The sequence below is a fragment of the Microcaecilia unicolor genome, chromosome 5, assembly GCF_901765095.1.
Source record: "Microcaecilia unicolor chromosome 5, aMicUni1.1, whole genome shotgun sequence".
In the NCBI taxonomy this organism is placed as follows: Eukaryota; Metazoa; Chordata; class Amphibia; order Gymnophiona; family Siphonopidae; genus Microcaecilia; species Microcaecilia unicolor.
Window position 1 is genome coordinate 118,263,275 of NC_044035.1, and position 20,376 is coordinate 118,283,650.

The 20,376-nt window shown below is 39.2% G+C and overlaps 1 protein-coding gene across 1 annotated transcript in view; it reads right to left on the reverse strand.

Annotated features, from left to right (window-relative positions):
- Window positions 1-4,213: 4,213 nt before the first annotated feature.
- Window positions 4,214-20,376, reverse strand: part of KCNMA1 (potassium calcium-activated channel subfamily M alpha 1) — a 1,310,561-nt gene continuing 1,294,398 nt past the window's right edge. The window contains exons 24-27 of the mRNA XM_030203235.1: window positions 15,191-15,321; window positions 13,020-13,214; window positions 11,518-11,636; window positions 4,214-5,112 (exon numbers count right to left, since the gene is read on the reverse strand). Of these exons, the coding sequence (XP_030059095.1) occupies window positions 4,863-5,112; window positions 11,518-11,636; window positions 13,020-13,214; window positions 15,191-15,321 (695 nt within the window). The 3' untranslated portion in view covers window positions 4,214-4,862. The remainder of the gene's footprint in view (window positions 5,113-11,517; window positions 11,637-13,019; window positions 13,215-15,190; window positions 15,322-20,376) is intronic.

Below are 20,376 nucleotides of genomic sequence, written 5' to 3' on the forward strand. Positions count from 1 at the left end.
ACACCCTTTTCAAACTTCTCCACAATGACTGTTTTATCTTGATTAACAGAATAACTCTTTTTTGCTATGATGACATTTTAATTTTGTTGTTGTTAAATGTTAAATTGTTTCTAGTCTCCAGAATATTTTTATAAATTTACAATAAAACATTTAGAAAAAAAAAAAACAAAACTCCAGCAACAGTCTAGATAATTGCACATCTGCATAACTGGCATCCTACTGTACTAAAATGCTGAGCCCTATGAAGCTAACATTACTGAACTAAAAAAAAACAACAACTTGAGTGTCCAGATCATATCATATTCAAGTAAAATCCAAGGAGACCCAGGATCTTCAGTTTCTGCTGAAACCAAATCTGTGACCGAAATTAGCTGATCGGTTTCGGAAGAAAATGAAACCATAAACAAAACTCCCCCCAGTCAGTCCCCCACACCTGACCAAAAAATTCCCCATTCCAAGCCGACCTCCCTTGGTGGTGGCCTTCATCTTTCTGCCCCACTCCTCCACAATCACTTCCCCCATTTCACCCATAGGCCCTCTGGGCCTACCATATGAAGGCCTGGTGGTCTAGTGATATCTTCAGGGCAGGAATGAACCCCATTTGTTCCTGCCTTATGTCACTGCTTCACTGCAATGGCTACTGAGACTCCTGGAAGAAAGTACCAGCAGCATTTTGCGATTGGAACCAGCATGGACAAGAGTAAGTCTCCTTCCCATGCTAGTTTGAATTACAAAATGGCTATCGGGACTTCCTGTAGCAATTTTGCTGTATCTATGCATGCATGTATGGATACATATGGTGTGCAAATATTTGAGATGGACCAAACCCTGATGCAGCAAATGCGAAACATGCCGCATGCCGGCTAACGATCCTATAGTAAAAGAATCTATGCAATTAAGCTAAATGATTTTGACACTCTATATATCATTTTAAGCAAAATGATAAAAAGTACAAAAGTTTGAAAAAATGAGGTGTTTGATAAATAAATAGTTTCAAGTAATACTTCAGACCTTTGAGGAGGCAGGCGAGTCAAGGGTACTGATGCCCTTGTGAAACGAGTCACCGCTGAGGTCTTAAAACCAAGTTACATGAGCTTACTGCAAAGAAAACTTTTAAGGCATTTTATAACAAAGAAAAGGATGAAGGTTCATTGAAGTTAGTTTTCTTATGTTGGCATACATGTTAAAAGATATTAAAGGGTCTTTTCCTATTAATACTATGGAGTTCATTTTATTTTAGTTTTTGTGTTTATTTATTTTAGCATTTACTTTGATTTATTGTATATGATTGTAAACCACTTTGGTCTCTGAAGGTAAGCAGTATATACAGTTTTTCATAAAAATAAATATAAAGATTAGTGCATATTAGCTGCAGCAGGGCCTACAGGAATAAAGTGACTCCAGTGGCAGATAACATGTACTAATCTTTAGTAAAAGACCCCCCTCCCCCAACTGCTCACATAAATAATAAAGGGTGTTGGGTGGCTATCCACCTTATAATTGAAAGAGAAAAATGCCTAGATTTCGACCCAAATCGGGAGATAGACGTTTATCTCACAAAAACGAATAAATCGGTATAATGGAAAGCCGATTTTGGACGTTTTCAACTGCACTCCATCACGGAAGCATACAAAGTTGATGGGGGCGTGTCGGAGGCGTGGCGAAGGTGGAACTGGGGCGTGGTTATCGGCCGAGGAGAGATGGGCGCCTTTCGCCGATAATGGAGAAAAAGTATGCGTTTGTAGCTAGAATTTAGGGCACTTTTCCTGGACCCTGTTTTTTCACGAATAAGGCCCCAAAAAGTGCCCTAAATGACCAGATTACCACCAGAGGGAATCGGGGATGACCTCCCCTGACTCCCCCAGTGGTCACTAACCCCCTCCCACCACAAAAAATGATGTTTCACAACTTTTTATTTTCACCCTTAAATGTCATACCCACCTCCCTGGCAGCAGTATGCAGGTCCCTGGAGCAGTTGTTAGGGGGTGCAGTGGACTTCAGGCAGGTGGACCCAGGCCCATCCCCCCCCCACCTATTACAATTGTGCTGCTTAATGCTTAGTCGTCCAACCCCCCAAACCCACTGTACCCACATGTAGGTGCCCCCCTTCACCCCTTAGGGCTATAGTAATGGTGTAGACTTGTGGGCAGTGGGTTTTGAGGGGGATTTGGGGGGCTCAACACACAAGGGAAGGGTGCTATGCACCTGGGAGCTCTTTTACCTTTTTTTTTGTTTTTGTAAAAGTGCCCCCTAGGGTGCCCGGTTGGTGTCCTGGCATGTGAGGGGGACCAGTGCACTACGAATCCTGGCCCCTCCCACGAACAAATGCCTTGGATTTATTCGTTTTTGAGCTGGGCGCTTTCATTTTCCATTATCACTGAAAAACAAAAACGCCCAGCTCACAAATTGTCGAATAAAACATGGACGTCTATTTTTTTTGAAAATACGGTTCGGTCCACCCCTTCACGGACCCGTTCTCGGAGATAAACGCCCATGGAGATATACGTTTTCGTTCAATTATGCCCCTCCACATGAACCATCTAGCTAAGACTCATACCAGCCTAGACCAGGAATAAATATATTTGTATCAGGGAGCTATCAGAAGTGAACGTTATTTTAGTATATGACTTAAATATTAAGGACCAACATACAAGGTACTGAAATGACACTGGAACTGGCCACATCAGTTCAAAAGATATTCATAGATTCTGTCCATAAATTCTTTTTTACAAATTGTTAATGCACTTAGGGGGAGGGGGAATGAGAGCAAATATTAATCTAGACTCAGTCTTTTGAAGGCTTCTGAATCAGGGTTTCACTAACTTGTTTCCCTGCTCAATTACACTGCCATTTGCCCTGGTCATTTGGTATGATGCTCCACAATAATTGTTTGAGTAGATAAGCAAGTTACTGCTCCCCTGATGGTGAATCCTTTAACAGTTGGATGGAGTTGGAGAAGTGTTCTATTCTATGTGCATTAAAATATTTCTTTAAAAAATGGACTAGACCTATGATTATTTAGGAAGTATCCTAACACAGTTGCTTTGATGCCACTAGGATTGATTTTCATTGTGATTAGATTTCTAGTTCATAGGTTGCATTGTATGGCAGAGATGAGCAAAAGGCATATATATATTGGTTGATCGGGTGCTAATGGGCAAGTCTGTGGCCTAAGTGAAAAGAAAAGCCTAAATTGAGCAAGTATAATGTTGTTCCATATGTTAACATCATATCAGATATTCATTTTTGAGCCAAACATCTTGTAACTATTCATCAATACCTGAATATGTTTTGCTATTTGGCCTCCGGGGCAAAAAGATTTTGGGTGAATCAAGCATGTAAATATTTCAGTAGTTCAAAACAAATGTGCTAATTTATTGTGTGATTATAAAACCAAAAACCAAAATGTAGCCATGACAGCCACATGTTTGTATTAAAAAAACAAACAAACAAAAGAAAAAGAAAATGATAGGTAGAACTTAAAATCTAAACACATCTTTGGATAACCGGAGCAGTTACTCCCAGGAGTTACTTATGGTTTTCAGTATGTCTATAGTCATTTTCCCCAGTAATCTCATAAATAACTTTTGGTCCATCTGCTTTGCTGCGGTTGTGCTTAAAGAGCTACTGATGTTTGAGGGAAAAACTTTGAAAATGAGATCACTTACATTTCAATAGTGCTATATGCTTGTGTTTGTTGTTTTGTTATAAAAATCAAATTGCAATGGAGATATTAGGCCAATCTACAACATATGTGTATGTGTGTGTGTGTGTGCGTGTGTGTATGTATGTGTGTGTGATACAGATAGATTTTCATATAGATATACACATGGCTGCAAATGTGCAACTGTGTATAGCTTTGAATTTCACCTTGTTTGAAAACTATATATATATGCATATATGTTTCATTTTCAAGTATTTTTACTTTTTTTAAAGAAATGCATGTGGTTTGTTATCATTTATTTAAATTCTACTACATCCCAATCTATCCCACCTGTTTACAATGCCACACCAGCGGTTGTCAGTGCGGTAATGCCGACAAGGCCCATTCACTTTGAATAGGTTGTGTCGGCATTGCTGCACAGCTTTGTAAAACAGGGGGGTATGTTAGCTATAACATCATCTCCTGGTTTTCCATTAGTAGACTCGATGATAAAGTGAGAACATCACATCATCACCATGGAGTAAAATTAGAACTTTCTGGAGTGTTTTCTTATTGCTTTATTTACTCTTATGCATTTCAAATTATTCTTTACAAACTTAACTTAAAATATGGCAGTTATAGAAACCAGAGAAGATGTGCATAAAATGGCAACTTATTCCAAATGAAAACAAAGATCAGGTTTTCTTAAACATTCGGTGCTATAGAAATTGATAAGGATATTTGTGGATAGCAAGATAATCTGATCCTGACACTTATTGCTAGTGTAGCTTTTTTTTTTTATTTGTGACATCACAATCCATTCTTCAGCAACAGAATGAGATGTCAAATTGAGAAGACTAACATCATGAGTTGCTGGCAAGTTTGAAATATTCTACAGAAAAAAAGGCTTTGGTTTTATAAAGAGAGTCTTGGCAATTAATGATAAACAGAAATTACAAAAACTGAAGTGGAATAGAATACAACTAGGATGTAGTTCAAAGGTTTTCCGATGACATCTGTAGCACTTTAATAATCTAATGACAGCAAAGTAAAAATGATATTGTGTGTGTGTGTTAAAAAAAATGCAAATCAGATATAAAAATAAAGGAAAAAAAGGAGCACTGAAGGAAACACAAAAAAGGGAGAACATCACTGTAGGAAACACCAAGTGAAGGAACTGGGCAGTAGTTACAGTTGTACACACATCGGGGCAAACATATCAAAGTCTTTCTTCTTGCACATACTTCTGTTTGTCTCGGGAGTCTCTGCTCTTGGTGCGATTCTGTCGGTTTGCTGATGCAGGGATGGAGTGAACAGATGAGCTCTTTTTGCTGGAAGAGTGGGAGGAATGAGAGGAATGGGATAGACTAGCCCGGGATTGGCCTGCATTGTGGTCAAACTGCATTAAACAGAAGATTAGGTCCGTCGGCACAAGCTCAAACTCATAGGGTGGGTTTGTGATTACATAACTAGAAAAGAAAGAAATACGTATTGTCAAAACTTGAATACAAATTTTTATATCAATCAGAAACAACTACATAAGATAAGAATGTAGGAGGTGACACATTGGGTGAGACTTAAAGTCCATCAAGCTTGGCATTGTGTCTCTATCAGCGGCTGGTTGTCACTAGAAAGGTCCCAAAGAACAAAGAGTAAATCCATTTAGGGGTGTGCAGCCCAAGAGTTTTTGTTTTATTTAGTTTCTAGTGTTGTTCATGAAAAAATTGGTTTGTTTTATTGTTTCATGGGTCTTTTTGGGAAAAGTGCACACTCTTTTGGATATGTACTTGCACTATACGAAATAGTATACTCTCTTTGGAAACAATGCACTATTTGTGAAAGTGCATACTGTTTTCCAGTAGTTCAGAGTGTGCGCTGTTTCCAACAAAGGTCATGTCATTTCAGGGTAAAAATGGCATGAAATAAAATGGGAAGTGTCTCCCATGTAATTTCAAACAAATGCACATCCCTACATTCATTCCTTGCTGCCCACTTGCAGCGATAGGCAGTGGCTTTTCCATGCCTACTTGACTAATAATTATTTTCCTCTAACAACCTATCCAAACCCTTTTTTTCAAATCTAGTTATGCTACTTGTAGTACCAAAATGCACTGCATAACCAGTTAGTATGCAGACTATATAAAAAATGTTTACTCTTGCTAGTGCCAAATTAATTCTAAAAAGAAATAGTATGCAATCAAACTGAAAGTATATTCTGCTAACATGATTTTATATAAGGCTTTGACATATAATATAACTGGCAAAGGTGGTAATTTAGTGGCTGTTTTAGAAGCCCTATTCATTTATTTATGATATTTGTATCCAAATATTTTCCCATAGAAGTTCAGGTTCAATGTGGCTCACATTAAAAGTAGAACATTTGATAACAAATCCAAGTTACGTTAGTTATAAAGATGGAAACTTATATAAATACAATGTAATAACAAGAATAGAACACAATAAAATCAACAAGATATGCATTTAGACATGCATAAAGAGGCATTTGGACGTATACAACAAATACATGTTTAAAACGCTATTCAGCAAGAAATAATTTTTAAGATTCTCATGCTGACCTATAAGGTATTTTATTTAGGCATTCCTTCTTATCTTGCCTTTTGATTTTAGCTCATTCTCCAGAATGATGGCCGCTTCATTATAGTCATTTAAATGTGCCCCCGCTTCGCTAAGCACCACTTAGACAAGACTTGCAACTGTGCTGTTTTCTGGTGACTCTGGAATTCTAAGTTTTAACTCTATGCACAGAACCTTCATTTCCGAAATTTAGAGCTGCCTTAAAGACCTATTTATTTCAGTAGGCATATGACAGCTGCTAACGTTTTATGAACGGTTTTGGAATAGGCTGGCATTGCCTTTTTACATCTTTGCTCCTTAATGATATGGTGTGCTTTTCCTCCTGTTGATTTTTAATTTATAAATCATTCTGTTTATCAAGTTTATTAGACCATAAATCATAGAAAGTCAGGAAATAATATCCAAAATGTAAATACTTGCATATTGCAAGGGGACATGGTCTGGGCATGTTTTGTGCTGGACTAGGATTGGGCTAAAATATATACATGAATTCTTCATTTCAGAAGGGGAATGCACATCCTAGAGATCAACGTTGGGATTTTATACCTGCTTCAGGGGTTGTACAGGCCACATGAAGATGCTTATTTTCTGTTGTGCTCAACTGGAGGGATTAGGAGAGATTGTTCCCTTAATTCCCCTGTGGTTTTTGACCCCTCCCCAAGAGTGATAATGGCAAATAATATCAGGATCTGTGACAACTTGGGGAAACACAGACATGTATGTTCCTAAAATGGCAGACATACACATATATGAGCTGGCACATACAAGTGTACAGTATCTCCCCTGATATTTAAAAGCATTTAACTGGTCAGGATTGACACCTGGCCAGTTAAATGCACTATAACTGGCTAGCCACAAACTTTCAGCGGGCCATGGCCAGCCATGACCTGCTGAAAATTTGCAGTTGGCGGCTGGTGGCTAGCTGGTTATATCATGCAATATAACTGGCATCCACAAGTTTGGTGGCCATATTTGGCTATGTGCATACCAGGCCTGTCTTTGGCTGGTTCAAACTTAATGGCTAGCACTGAATATCGACTTGGCCAGTTAAGGGCCTCTTTTACCAGGCTGCGGCAAAAGGGGGCCTGTGCTGGCATCAGCATGGCCCCTTTTACTGCAGCTGGTAAAAGGGAAGTCTCACCTTCCTGCAGGAAATGGCCATGCGGCAAGTAAAGCACTTGCCACACAGCCATTTTGGGGGGGGGGGGGGAACCTTAACCACCGCCCATTGAAGTGGCACTAAGGGTTCCCTCGTTAAACTGGCAGTAACCAGGCAGCACGCGGTGCTGCTTGATTACCACCAGGTACACTCTGGCGCTACTGGAAATGACAGTGCGCCAGGTGTGGGAAGTACTGCTGGGCTGCTGCGGTAGCCCAGCAGTACTTCCTGTATAGTAAGCGGTAAACCGGCGTTGGGTTTACCACCGCTTAGTAAAAGGAGCCCTAAGTTTGAATCTGCCAAAAATAAACTGTATATTCCATGCTGGTCACTGAAAATGGCCCAGTATTGACTATCTGGGCTCAGTGCCGACCATGGGAATTAGCTGGGCTAACTCTCACAGTCTGAATATCAGGCCCGATGTTCTTAATTACCAAGGGTATGTATTGGTAATCTAATCTAATCTAATCCTGTTTTTCTAGACTGCTTTCTCCCACAAAAGGGTCCAAGGGTGTTTACAATACAATAATCACATAAATGAAAATAAGAAAAATTGACCCTAATTAAAAAAAACTGTTGGAAAGATAAGTTTTAAGACATCTGTAAAAAGCATGAGGTCTTTTTCTTCACTGGTAAAGGAAGCTCGTTCCAGATTGCAACAGCTGTATATGAAAAAGACAATGCCACTATCTTTTTACATTGAATACTCTTAAAAGATAGAAATAATAACAGATAGGAATCTTTTAACCAGGAACCTTTTTTGACAGAAGAAAATACTACTAATTCGTTCAAACATTTTGGAAACACAAAGCAAGCTAAACAAGACTTGTGCTTTAATAGGAAGCCAGTGAACAGAAACCAACAATGGAGAAACGTGATTTTCTTTCCAAAAATCAATCTAACAGCTGTATTCTGCAAAAGTTGTAATCTTTTCATGGGAATATCTGAATCCCAAATAATAAACCTGGAAAAACATTGCAAATTAGCTTTCATGGAAGGAAGGACAAACAGTCTTAATTAAAAAAAATACACTTCTTATATAAATTATTAATTTGGGCTTCACAGATCAGAGCTGAATCTAATATGAAACCCAAAACTTTAGATGAGTTTATAATATTCAGGACCTCATTATTTTTCAAACAAATAGTGGCTGGAGCTTTTTGGAATTCACTTCCCAATCATGACATTTTTGTTTTAGCTGAATTTAATTTGAGTTGATTTTGATTAGACCAAGATTCAGTCTTGTATTTAATGCTGGATAAAACTTTCAATTGTAATAAGGTCATATCCATAGATATGGTCATAATGATACAAATATCATCAGCATATGGATGTAAGTACTGTCCCTTGAATGTTGCCATGTTGACCCTGTTATAATTTAGATGTTGAAAATTGCACAATGGGTGGTGCTGCCACACCTAGCTGTCACATACATGTCCATTCCTGCATGTATTTTAGGAGAGGCTCTGCATCATTTTACTAAGCTGCAGTAAGTGCTAGAACACGCTTACCACAGTTTAAATAGGCTTACCGTGTCCTGAGATAATTTCCAGATCTGTATGTGCAAATCACTTGCAAAAATATATTTATCATAGGGATGTATCTAGGGGTGGAGAGTGGGTGTTTCTATGCTAATCAGCATAGCTACATTATTGCATGCTGATTAGCGCAGGATTAGTGCCAGAGTCATTATTTCCTACAAAATAGGTGACAATAAGTGCTCAGGCGATAATCTTTTTTAATGGCCACACAGTATTGGCAACATTAGAACATAACCATTAATTGAAAAAATTAAAAGTTGGCCATTTTACTGCTGCAGTAAAAATGGCCTTAGTACAAGGGAAAAAAAAAAACTTTTACTGCAGCTCAGTAAAAGGACCCCTAAAATACTACTGGAATTTGACCTGTCCCACCTAAATGTTAACTGTAGGTTCTTTCTAAATCACTGGTCATATACAGTGTAATGCTCATTTTAAAATGAATTTTTAAAATAGTAAATATGTTGCTGCTATCTTATTTTTGTGCACACTTGGGAAATATTTACAGTTCACAAGGAGCAGAATCAATGAACATAAAAGTGAAATATTATTGCTTCAGTGGCTTTTTACTGGTGAGCCAAAATGCTAATTGTTAAAAATCATAACAGCTGTTTCATGTCAGTTGGATTTGATAGTGAAATTTAATCTGGGAGCTGGTAACAAAGTATAATTTGCATGGGGAGTTTGCCTGTACTTTATTATTATTTTATATTTTGCTCACACCTTTTTCAGTAGTAGCTCAAGGTGAGTTACATTCAGGTATGATGGATATTTCTCTGTCCCAGGAGGGCTCATAATCTAAGTCTGTATCTGAGGCAATGGAGGGTTAAGTGACTTGCCCAAGATCACAAGGAGCAGCAGCAGTGGAATTTGAAATGGCCACCTCTGGATTGCAAGACTGGTGCTCTAACCACTAGGCCACTCTGCCCTTTCTTCTGCTGCCTCCATTTGTATTAATAATGCTGCTTATTAACGTCCTGGCATGTCCCCCAAACATTGTACAAATGACTAGTTCACATTTACCATTCTGGGCATAAATTGTGCTAAAATACAAACCATACTAGGAGGTTCAATAATTTTTTCACAACACTTAAAAATAGACAAGTTTTGGACATTTTTATAAGCACCATTTACTTATTTATTTATTTATTTATTAGGATTTATTTACCGCCTTTTTGAAGGAATTCACTCAAGGCGGTGTACAGTAAGAATAGATCAAACATGAGCAGGAGGCAATTAGCGCAGTAAAAATATTCGAACAACAATACAAAGTACGGCATGGTATACTACTTGCAATGACAACACAATATGTACTAGAACATTATAACTGGTAGTGAGGGGTAAGGCAAAGTTGTAACATATAGATGAGTAAGAAAGTAGGAAGAATTAGAAAGTAAGGTGATTGATTTGAAGAAAGTTGCACGTGAGGTCATACAAAATCATTCTTTTACTAAGCTGCAGTAAAATCTGGGCTTAACATAGGTTAATGTAGGACATTCCTCCAAGTTAAGCCCAGATTGAACGCAACATATTTTAGAGCTTTTTCTTTTGTTTTAATTGCAGGAGGTGTGCTAATGCTCCCATTCGTGTCTAGTATCTGCAAAGAATTAACCTGGGAGCACTTAACTGCCTCCTATTTGGGAGGCAGTAAGTTCTCCTGCATTAACTCTGTGTTATCTAGTTAATATATGTTAATCATAACATGCTAGTTGGATATCACAGAGATGCCCACTTTCCACCCTTGACATGCCCCCTCCCAAAATATTATTTTTTTAATTCTGTAATGCAGGGGTTAGTTAGCACACACAAACAGGCAACATATCGCAAAATGCTTTAACATTTTCTGCAGTAACTGCATGTTAACTTTGGGTGTGCTTTCAAGATGCATGCATAAATAAATTGGATAATGAGCTCTGAACCATGAATAATTGGGTTCTGCCTTCTCTGTGGAGCTGAGAGAGTGGTTGGCCCTGAAACAGCTACCTTCTGCTGATATTAGATTTGATAGGGACTAGCAAGCTTGGTAGGGACCAATGAATTGGATGTTAATAGTTAATGGGTGTTCATTATTATATTATAGTAACATAGTAGATGACGGCAGAGAAAGACCTGCACGGTCCATCCAGTCTGCCCAACAAGATAACTCATATGTGCCACTTTTTGTGCATACCTGACCTTGATTAGTATCTGCCATTTTCACGACACAGACCGTAGAAGTCTGCCCAGCACTAGCCCTGCCTCCCAACCACCAGCCCTGCCCCCCACCACCGGCTCTATTAGAATGTTTTGCAGGTGTGTGTGTACTTTTGGGTTGCATGCCCAATTTTATGTTGGTTTGCACCTATACGAAATCTCTAGTAATTGTGTTTTAATATCATATACAGGCTAGGTGACTCAGCCCCTTTGACATGGTATACTAGTTTAATCCAGAATAAACTATATTCCTTTATGTAGTACCACATGTTGATTGCCAGGCACATCTCAAAAGTTGAGTCATTGAATTCTTCATGACTAATCTACAGAATGTAATTCATAGAACTGAACACCACCTCAAAGATATGGAAAAATCCATACAGACATACCGTTTAGTGCATTGGCTTGGTGTACTTAAATGTGCATCCCTTAATCGATAGATCCCAAAGCATAGCATATTGTAAGTTTTTAGTGCTTTACAATACAGATCTCCATAGCAGCCTCCATCCTGGGAAAGAATAATGGAAAACAAAGTAGAACTCAATTTATAGTTTTTGTTTATTATGACATCACACAGAACCCAATGATATTGTGGCTTTATTTAATATGCATTGAAACAAACAAAATCCTACGCAAATCTCTTATCTTTCATTGGAAAATGAAGGGGCTCATTTTTGAAATAGAAAAACATCCAAAATGCAGCACAAAGTGGCAGAGAACATTCAAATTGCAATTTTTGAAATACATTTTTCTATGTAGTGGTCTACAGATTTTTCAAATCCTAGGTGGCATGTCAGGGGCGATATTTGGGCATTCCCAGAACTTGGATATTTTTTTCTGCCATAATGGAACAAAGCAAAAATGTCCAGGGCTAAAAGTTGGACATTTTGGTCTGGACCTGTTTCAATCATGACTAAGTCAGAAAAGGGTGCCCTTAATGACCAAATGACTACTGGAGGGATTAAGGCATGACCCCCTCCCACCCTGCAAAGATGTGAAAGAAACAGTACATAGCAGTCTCTATGACAGCCTCAGATGTTGTGGGCAGTCCTATTAGAGCAGCAAGCAGGTCCTTGGAGTAGCCTAGTGGTTGTTGCAGTGCACTGTAGAGAAGGAGACCCAGGCCCATATCCCACTCTAACTGGTACACTTGTGGTGGAAAGTGTGAACTGTGGGTTTTGGAGGACTCCCCATACAGTGTAAGGGGGTAACAGTGAGATGTGTACCTGGGATCTTTTATGTGAAGTCCACTGCAGTGCCCCTTAGGGTGTCTCACTGCTCTGCTGGGATGTCTGTGTGATCAGTCTACTCATAATGCTGCCCTCCCCCCACCAACATGTCCCAATGGCTTGTTTTGTGTGTTTTGCCCTTAGATTTTGTTTTTTTTAATGGTCACAAAAGAAAAACACACTGAGCACAAAATGTCTAAAGATGTCTAGGAGATGGCCATTTTCAAAAGACATAATTCTGGTTTGAAATTGGCCATGTTCACCACTTGATTTTTGGACGTTTTCAGCAAAACGTACAAAGTTGGATTTAGACATCATAGCAAAAACGTCCCTTTAAAGTTTACAAACGGAGTAGTTTAAATTCACTGAAGCAACACACTAAAGCGTAGCTTTGCACATGATTTTTTTTGTGTGTGCACTACAGGTCTCTGCCAGCAGAATGTTTCTGCTCATGCTATGGAAGCACAAATAAGAAAGTAGATATTTAAAAGTATTTAAGCAGCCAGTCACAGCATCAACTGCATAAGGGCCCTGGCTCACTTATATGTATATTTATGGTTTGAGGCTCCTTATTATTCTGCTAGTCTCTTGGTTAGTGCCACAGATTTAATTGTTTCAGAATATTGAATATAAGAATGATATTTCTTTAATTCTGAACCTACCCCTAGGTCAGCAAAAGGCCCATCATAGAGAGCTAACTGAGCGACTCGACACCTGTCTCTGTTTGCAAGCGTCTGGGGTGTGCTATAACCTCCTCTTAGTGCATTCTCTTCAGCAATCAGTGCTTCTAGCTCTGGTGTGGCTCCTCCAGTCACTAACGTCCGTATCAGTGTGAGGATATTGTCATTGAAGTATGTCTGCGGACATAAAAGCAAAGCAAACACCATTAAAGTCACAACTGGAGACATCCAAATTACAACTTTTCTGGCTTTCTGCTGTTTCAACTTCAGACCTGTCTCTTCAAATGATTTTCTACCAAAAGCAAAAAGACAGCAGCTCCCAATTACTCTATTTTCTTCTATTCCATTAGGTTCTTAAACTCACTCTATTCTTTTTTTAAACACAAATTCAGGCTGATTTTTATTAAAGAACAAAAATGTGAATGATTTATGTTTCCTATAATTGATATTAGTACTGATGCAATGACTGCTTCCTTTCGAGTTGCCTTCATGTCTAATAATGGGCTTTAGGACATGTAATTGTAAAATTCAGACTGCATTTAAAGCTTACATGGGATAGATTGCCTTTTATACTTGTCACCAATACGTTTGGGAGCTGCCTTTGTGCTGAAAAATGTCATTACTTATTACAGTCCAGTCAATGTATTGTACTAAACATCTTATTACAAGATTTGACAGGGTTCAGACAGAAGCACGTACCAATTAAACAATATGATTTCATTCCAGAGAAATGTATCATGAGTATGGGATCCCAGTGACCCTTTGAAAAAACTACAGGGTATCACAAACGCCAAGTTTACTGGGGAAGCTATCTACTACACTGACATTCTGCCAGTAGCCAGGGACTGGCAGATGATAGACACTTTAAGATGAATGACTTTCTAGTTTACTTAAAAGTATATTGGCTGAGTTTAAAAATATTCAGTTAAATACTTGCAATCTACTAAACAACCTATACTGTAAAGCATACAGGCATGAATCCTTCCAAGCCTAATATCTTCTGTCTTTAAAAGCCCTTACACAAAAGAGAAGGCTTGAGGAGAGAGAGAAGTTGAAACCTCCAGGGACCTCCCCTCAGCTTCCTTTTTCATTTTGCTGGCACCTAAACACAATTCTGTCAGAGTATAGAAGAGGAAGGGGGTAACAAGATGGTAATGAAAATGTTCATTCTTATTAGAATAAAAAGCTTCCTATCATGGCAATGTGTTCAAATGATCCTCTTTAATTAAAAATATAGCCCCAAAACAAAAATGTTTCCACCAGTGGATCCAGAAAATTCTGAAGGTTTCTTATACTGTGCTTGACTGATATTTTTAAAAATAAATTTCCTTTAGTGAGCTCAAGTTCTGCCTTGACGAGGTCAGGAACAAAAAGAAATCTTGCCATCCTTACTAATTCACTCTGAGATAGCTGGTTAGAAAAATGGCCAAGGGTGACAGACAGGTGATGCAGTATGTGACGTCTGATATGGATAGAATCCTCCCAAAGATGCATCTAACACCCTGTTTTATAAATCAAGGAGGAAAAAAAGATAACAAGAGAGTTGCATGTCTTTTTAATTGCTCTAAGTACTTCAGTGTTGCCTACAAACTTTAAAACCTTGAGATTGTGTCCAGTTCTCCTAGTCTAATTCCCTACCCCAAAGTATTCTGCAAGACTATACTAAACACTAGTACCTGAAGAACACTTTCCTATTATCATCATTATTCTTGAAATGTTAAATCGAACACTGCTGCAATCTAACTTCTAATGTACTTTGTATATTCATCCTTAGCTCACTTTGCACTGACTTGATAAAAGGAATATTAAGTTAGTATAACATATAAGAACATAAGCACCGCCATACTAGGAAAAGATCAAGGGTCCATCAAACCCAGCATCCTGTCTCCGACAGCAGCCAATCCAGGCTTGAAGAACCCGGCAACCCCCCCCCCCCCCCAAAAAAAAAAATATATATAATGTTCAATGGACTTTTCCTTCAGGAATCTGTCCAAACCCCCCTTAAACTCCGTAAGGCCAGCTGCTTTCACTTCATTCTCCGGCAACGAGTTCCAGAGTCCATATTCATATGGAACCACCATATTCAGAAGATCCTACAGTACCTAGAAAATTCCATCACAAGTCCATATAATATTGATGTTATCTTTACTTACTGCACTCATTAAGGAGTCCAGCACACTGACTGCAAACGCTGTTCCACATGCAAATGGTTGTGTGAGGTACAGTTCGGTGTCTGGATCATCATCGTCATCTTGATCCAAGAACTGAACATTGGAGTCGTTCACTAGAAATCACAGAATATTAGTTAGCTGAAAGCATATTACACTGAGTAGAGAACAGAAATGTTTTATTACTGTATTCTTACCTAAATCATCTTACATGAAGAGTTGAACAACTAACATTTCCTAATTCCAAAAGGAAAGTACTTTAGATTCAACTGAAATTGGCACAGCCTTGGCCTGGGAGATCAAGATCTACACAGATTTTAGAGCTTTCTATGGCACAGCCAGCCCTCTGGTTATTTCACAGTATCAAATGACCTTGTTGAAACCTTCAAGCAAAATGTTTTAAAAGTATATTTAAATGTCTTTGTCACTCAAAAGTCACTTTTCAAAAATAAGAATCTATTCCATATGTTGCAGGTGGGCCTGCTCTATGACAATAAAGTCTGATCTGCATCTTTTACCACCTACTTGAAATCAGTATTGCCTATATGCATTCTTTATTCATGTGAGCATGGAGCTATAGTGTTCGCAGACTTTGACATGGCTTCTAAAATATTACTGTGCAAATTTGGTTATGGCTCCATTGAAGTCAAGCTGTGGATATTGTGCAAGATATCTACTAAAAGAAAATAATTATTTGTAAAAAGTACAGCATATAAAGCAGAGCTAAGGATTCTACTGGCAATCAAAACTCTTCAGAAAAGTCGATGCTTATACTATAAAGTTATACTCTTTCAAATTATAGTGAATTTGCCTAGAGTTTTAATGAATTATGGGGTGGAACTCAGCCCATGGTGGTCAGTACTGAATTTTTTTGTCCTAAGTAAACCAGGTAGCTACTCAAGTATCACCACAGAATATTTACGATTCCCAGGTAACTCCTGGCTCCAGGCTGACTCCATTCCTAACTGGATAGCAAGGACTCGGTCAAGCCTGGAGTTTCAGGACACAAATTGGATAAGTACTGCTGAAAATCCAGGTTAGACCTGATGAGCAGGAATTTTTCAGGTGTGAGCTGCTCCTACAGGGATAATTCCTATTGAAAACCAGTCCTCTAAGTTTAAGCTTAGTGTGCGCTAATGGACATTAGCACATGCTAAATGCCGCATGTCTTATTTTATTCCTATGATCCATGTGGTGCTTAGTGAACACTAATGCCCATTAGCACATGCTAAGCTTTAGTAAAAGGGCCCCTAAGTTGTATGATGATTACATAACAGATCATTAATTCCTTAGAAATGTCCTATTTCATTAACTGCTGAATGTTCATGTCAACTGCTTTTCTTAAAAACAAAACAAAATGATTGGACTACAAGATACTACTACTACTTATTTCTAAAGTTTAACCAAGCATACAACACAAACTTGCAAAACAAGCATGGCAATGGGCCTGACATTCAGCCAACAGCGGGCGGCGCTTTTGCTGTCCGCCACCAGCATTAAACCTGAATAATCAATGCCAGGCTATTTCCGGTGACCAGCATTGAATATCCAGTTTCATTTTCAACTGCGGTTAAGCTGATTTTCAGTGCTAACTAGTTAAGTGCTTAGCGGTTAAATATAGGCCTGCTATTTATGCGGCCTACTTTGGCACTGAATATCTGCACCCAGCTGGCTATGTCTTGCAATATAGCCAGTTAGTGGTTAGCCACTAACCATGGATATTCCGTGGGAGATAACCGGTTATCTCCCGCTGAATATCTAAAGTTAGGCACTAAAACACTATTTAACTAGCCAGGAGTCATTCCTGGCCGGTTAAATAGTTTTGAATATCAGGTCCAATACTCATTAGGAAATTCCTAAAAACCTGACCAGTTGTTGTTTTCATGGACCATCAGTGTTGTGTTGCTTTTCTCTGGGACAAAAATATTATAGAAAAATGGTCAAGATATAAAATCAATCTGAAAGGTGAGTTTTTAGTCTGGATTTTAATATAACCAGAGGGAGCGCATGCTCAGAACAGAAAGAAAGATTTTAGCAATGCTGAAAAGGAAGAAACAACTCATTTTAACAGTGATTTAGATATACATAGAGAAAGGAATTAAAGATCACCTCAAGTTAAGAGCCAAGGTAACTAGAAGGTTATGAGTGTCATCCACAAAAAAAAAGGAAGGAGGGTAAGCTATGGAGTTCTATTTTGGTCATATTAACTTTAAGGTGATGGTGCACAAATCAGGCAGAGATGCCAGACAAGCAGTCTAAGATCTAGAATAGGATTCTTGGTGAAAGTTCTCTTACAGAGAGGTAGAACTGAGAGTCATCAGCATGCAATGGTATCGAAAGCCATGAAAGGAGAATAGAGTACTGAAAATGTTAAAGGTAATGGGATTTAACATACCGCCTTTTTGTGGTGCAACCAAATTGGTTTACATTTATTATATACAGATTTCTATCCCTAGTGGGCTCATAATCTTAATTTTTTTTGTACCTGAGGCAATGGAGGGTTAAGTGAATGTGGGGAGAAAAGAGAAGCCAAGGACTTAACCTTGAGATACACTGACTGACAGAAGAACCACCAGAAGATACGCTGAAAGTATGATGGGAGAGGTAAAAAGAAATGCAAGATAGAACAGACTCCTGAAATCCATTTGAAAACAGTATGTCAAGGAGTAGAAGTTGATCACCAGTATCAAATGTAGAAGAAAGGTCCAGGAGGATGAGAAAAGAGAAAAGGTCTTTGGCCTTAGTCATAAGGGAAGGATACTTAGGCAAAAGCAGTTTCTATGGACTGTAGGGGTCTAAAACAATTTGAAATGAAAGAATCTCAAGGCAGTGAACAAGAACAGTGCACTCAAGCAGTTTGGATATGAAAGGGAAGCAGGAGATGGTACAGTAGTTAGCAGAGCTGGTAGGGACCAATGAAATTTCTTTATTGCCATGGCCAGACCAGTTCAGACAAGTGGATCGTGTCTCCTGTCAGTAAATGGAACCAGAGAAAGAAAGTTAAAAGCTGACTTCACTCTTCTTATAGAGGGTGGTTCAGCTCATCAGTATTCCACTGGCTCCAGCAGATGATTCAGATATGTGGTCTGGTGCAGTAACTATGGGTAGGCTCCTCCTGGGAAGATTGGTATAGCACAGACTGAGTCTGGGAGATACTGTGGGCAACAGTCTTTTGGAGCTGATTTTCCTCCTCTCATGGGAGCAGATTTATTTGGGGTCTGAATTCCCATATCAATAGGTCCAATACTGTGCAGTCCATGGTGACTTCTCACCTTTAGTGGGTCTAACAGCAGGAGCTACTGACAGCATATTCTATGAGTGGAGGAATGGCCTAGTGGTTAGGGTGGTGGACTTTGGTCTTGGGGAACTGAGGAACTGAGTTTGATTCCCGGCACAGGCAGCTCCTTGTGACTCTGGGCAAGTCACTTAACCCTCCATTGCCTGCCGCATTGAGCCTGCCATGAGTGGGAAAAAGTGCGGGGTACAAATGTAACAAAAAATAAAAATAAATAAAATAAATGGTGCTGTGTTAGATATGTACTTGGTCAGTGGATCTGATGTGATCACTCCCCCCCCCCCCCCACACACACTTTCTTCTCATATATCCTGAAAAAGTAGGTGAAAACTGAAAAGTAACACACTACAAGTCACAGCAGTTCAGCAGTCTTATCTGACTCCACTTGCTTCCAGTTTATCTGGAAAACAGGAAGGTGACACACCTTAGGAAAATCATAGTAGTTCAGTGTGTTAGTACTTGGCCTAGATGGTTGAATCCATTGAGGTTTAGCATCCAGGTAAAAGCAAAGCTGGAAGTTTTTCCAGTTTGAACTGTGGTCTGTCAGCACTCATTTTGGTGGGGTCAGTAGCCATTTTACTGCTGCTTTGTGCCAAAAAAATACAAAAGTGAAGTTTGCTGGGCCTTTTATCTTCCTCTTTTCTTCTGATGGACAAATGGGGAAGTTAATAGAGTCTAACCCCCCCCCCCCCCCCCGATATTCAGCCAGCAGCAGGCAGAGCATTTAGCTGCCACTGCTGACCCTGGATATTCAAAGCTGAGCCATTTCCAGTGACTGGCATCGAATAGACAGGTGTGTGTGTGGGTGGGGCGGGGGGGGGGGGGGGGTTGGCCGGCTCTAAATTAATCGGCTATGTGAATATCCAGTGCTGACTGGTTAATAGTAGGCAAAGATATGACTGGTATTTATGCAATCAAATTTCCCAGCCAGATAGCCGCTATAAGCTAAGCGCTAACATTCAGCAGAGATAACCAGCTATCTCATATTGAATATTAACACTTAGCTGACTAAGTGCTATTTAACCGGCCAGGAGCCTGCTCAGCTCCAGTTTGGTACTGAGTTAATATTTCTGCAAGCAATATCACATATTTTTGAGCTACACTAATCTTCCCCCACCCCCATCTTCCCAGTTAGGGAAGCAATGTCCTGAACAACCTGTAGAACCAGCTTACTGCTTGTCTATACAATGGGATATTCCTGGAGTGTCCTTATGGCCAGATTAGGCTTGTGATGCTTAATAAAATCCTGGTTGGTTCTGCTTCAACAGTGCCTCTAGGTTCCAAATTGAGCCCTTCCTAGCCCTAACCTGTAGGTTTGGATGTAGCCAAGGTTTTACAGGGGTGGAACCATTATGCTAACAATTATCTTAAAAACAATCCAGTCCTTCCTCATCTGGAGTACATGAATAGCCTTTTGACTCTGAAGAAGGACATGATCTTGTGGCTTTGGATGTAGGAGCCTCAAGACCTCATTCACAGTATCTAGATTTCCTGTTTTCACATTCTTCCTGAGAATAGTCCTTCCTGAAGATCCTATACTCCAGGACAATGGACCTGTATTTTGTATCTTGGGTTTAGACCCACATTTATCTCTCCCAGTTCATACTCCTTACAGGGTGACTTTCATTAACCCAATGTTACAAGGCTACTTTCTCTCTCTAGAGAAGATGGAAATAACTGGAGCAGGTGAATTCTCCTAGTTCTCTCTGGAAGGAAATGGATTGAGAATCCCCATTATGGTTATTCTGCATGATAAAGGTAGTCTATTAGGCCGAGATGGAAGTTGTGGACCAACATAGCTGAAGAAGTGAAACTAGTCTAGCCCCTAACCTGAAAGTAGACATTCCAGGTTGTGGGAAGCAAGACAACACTATTT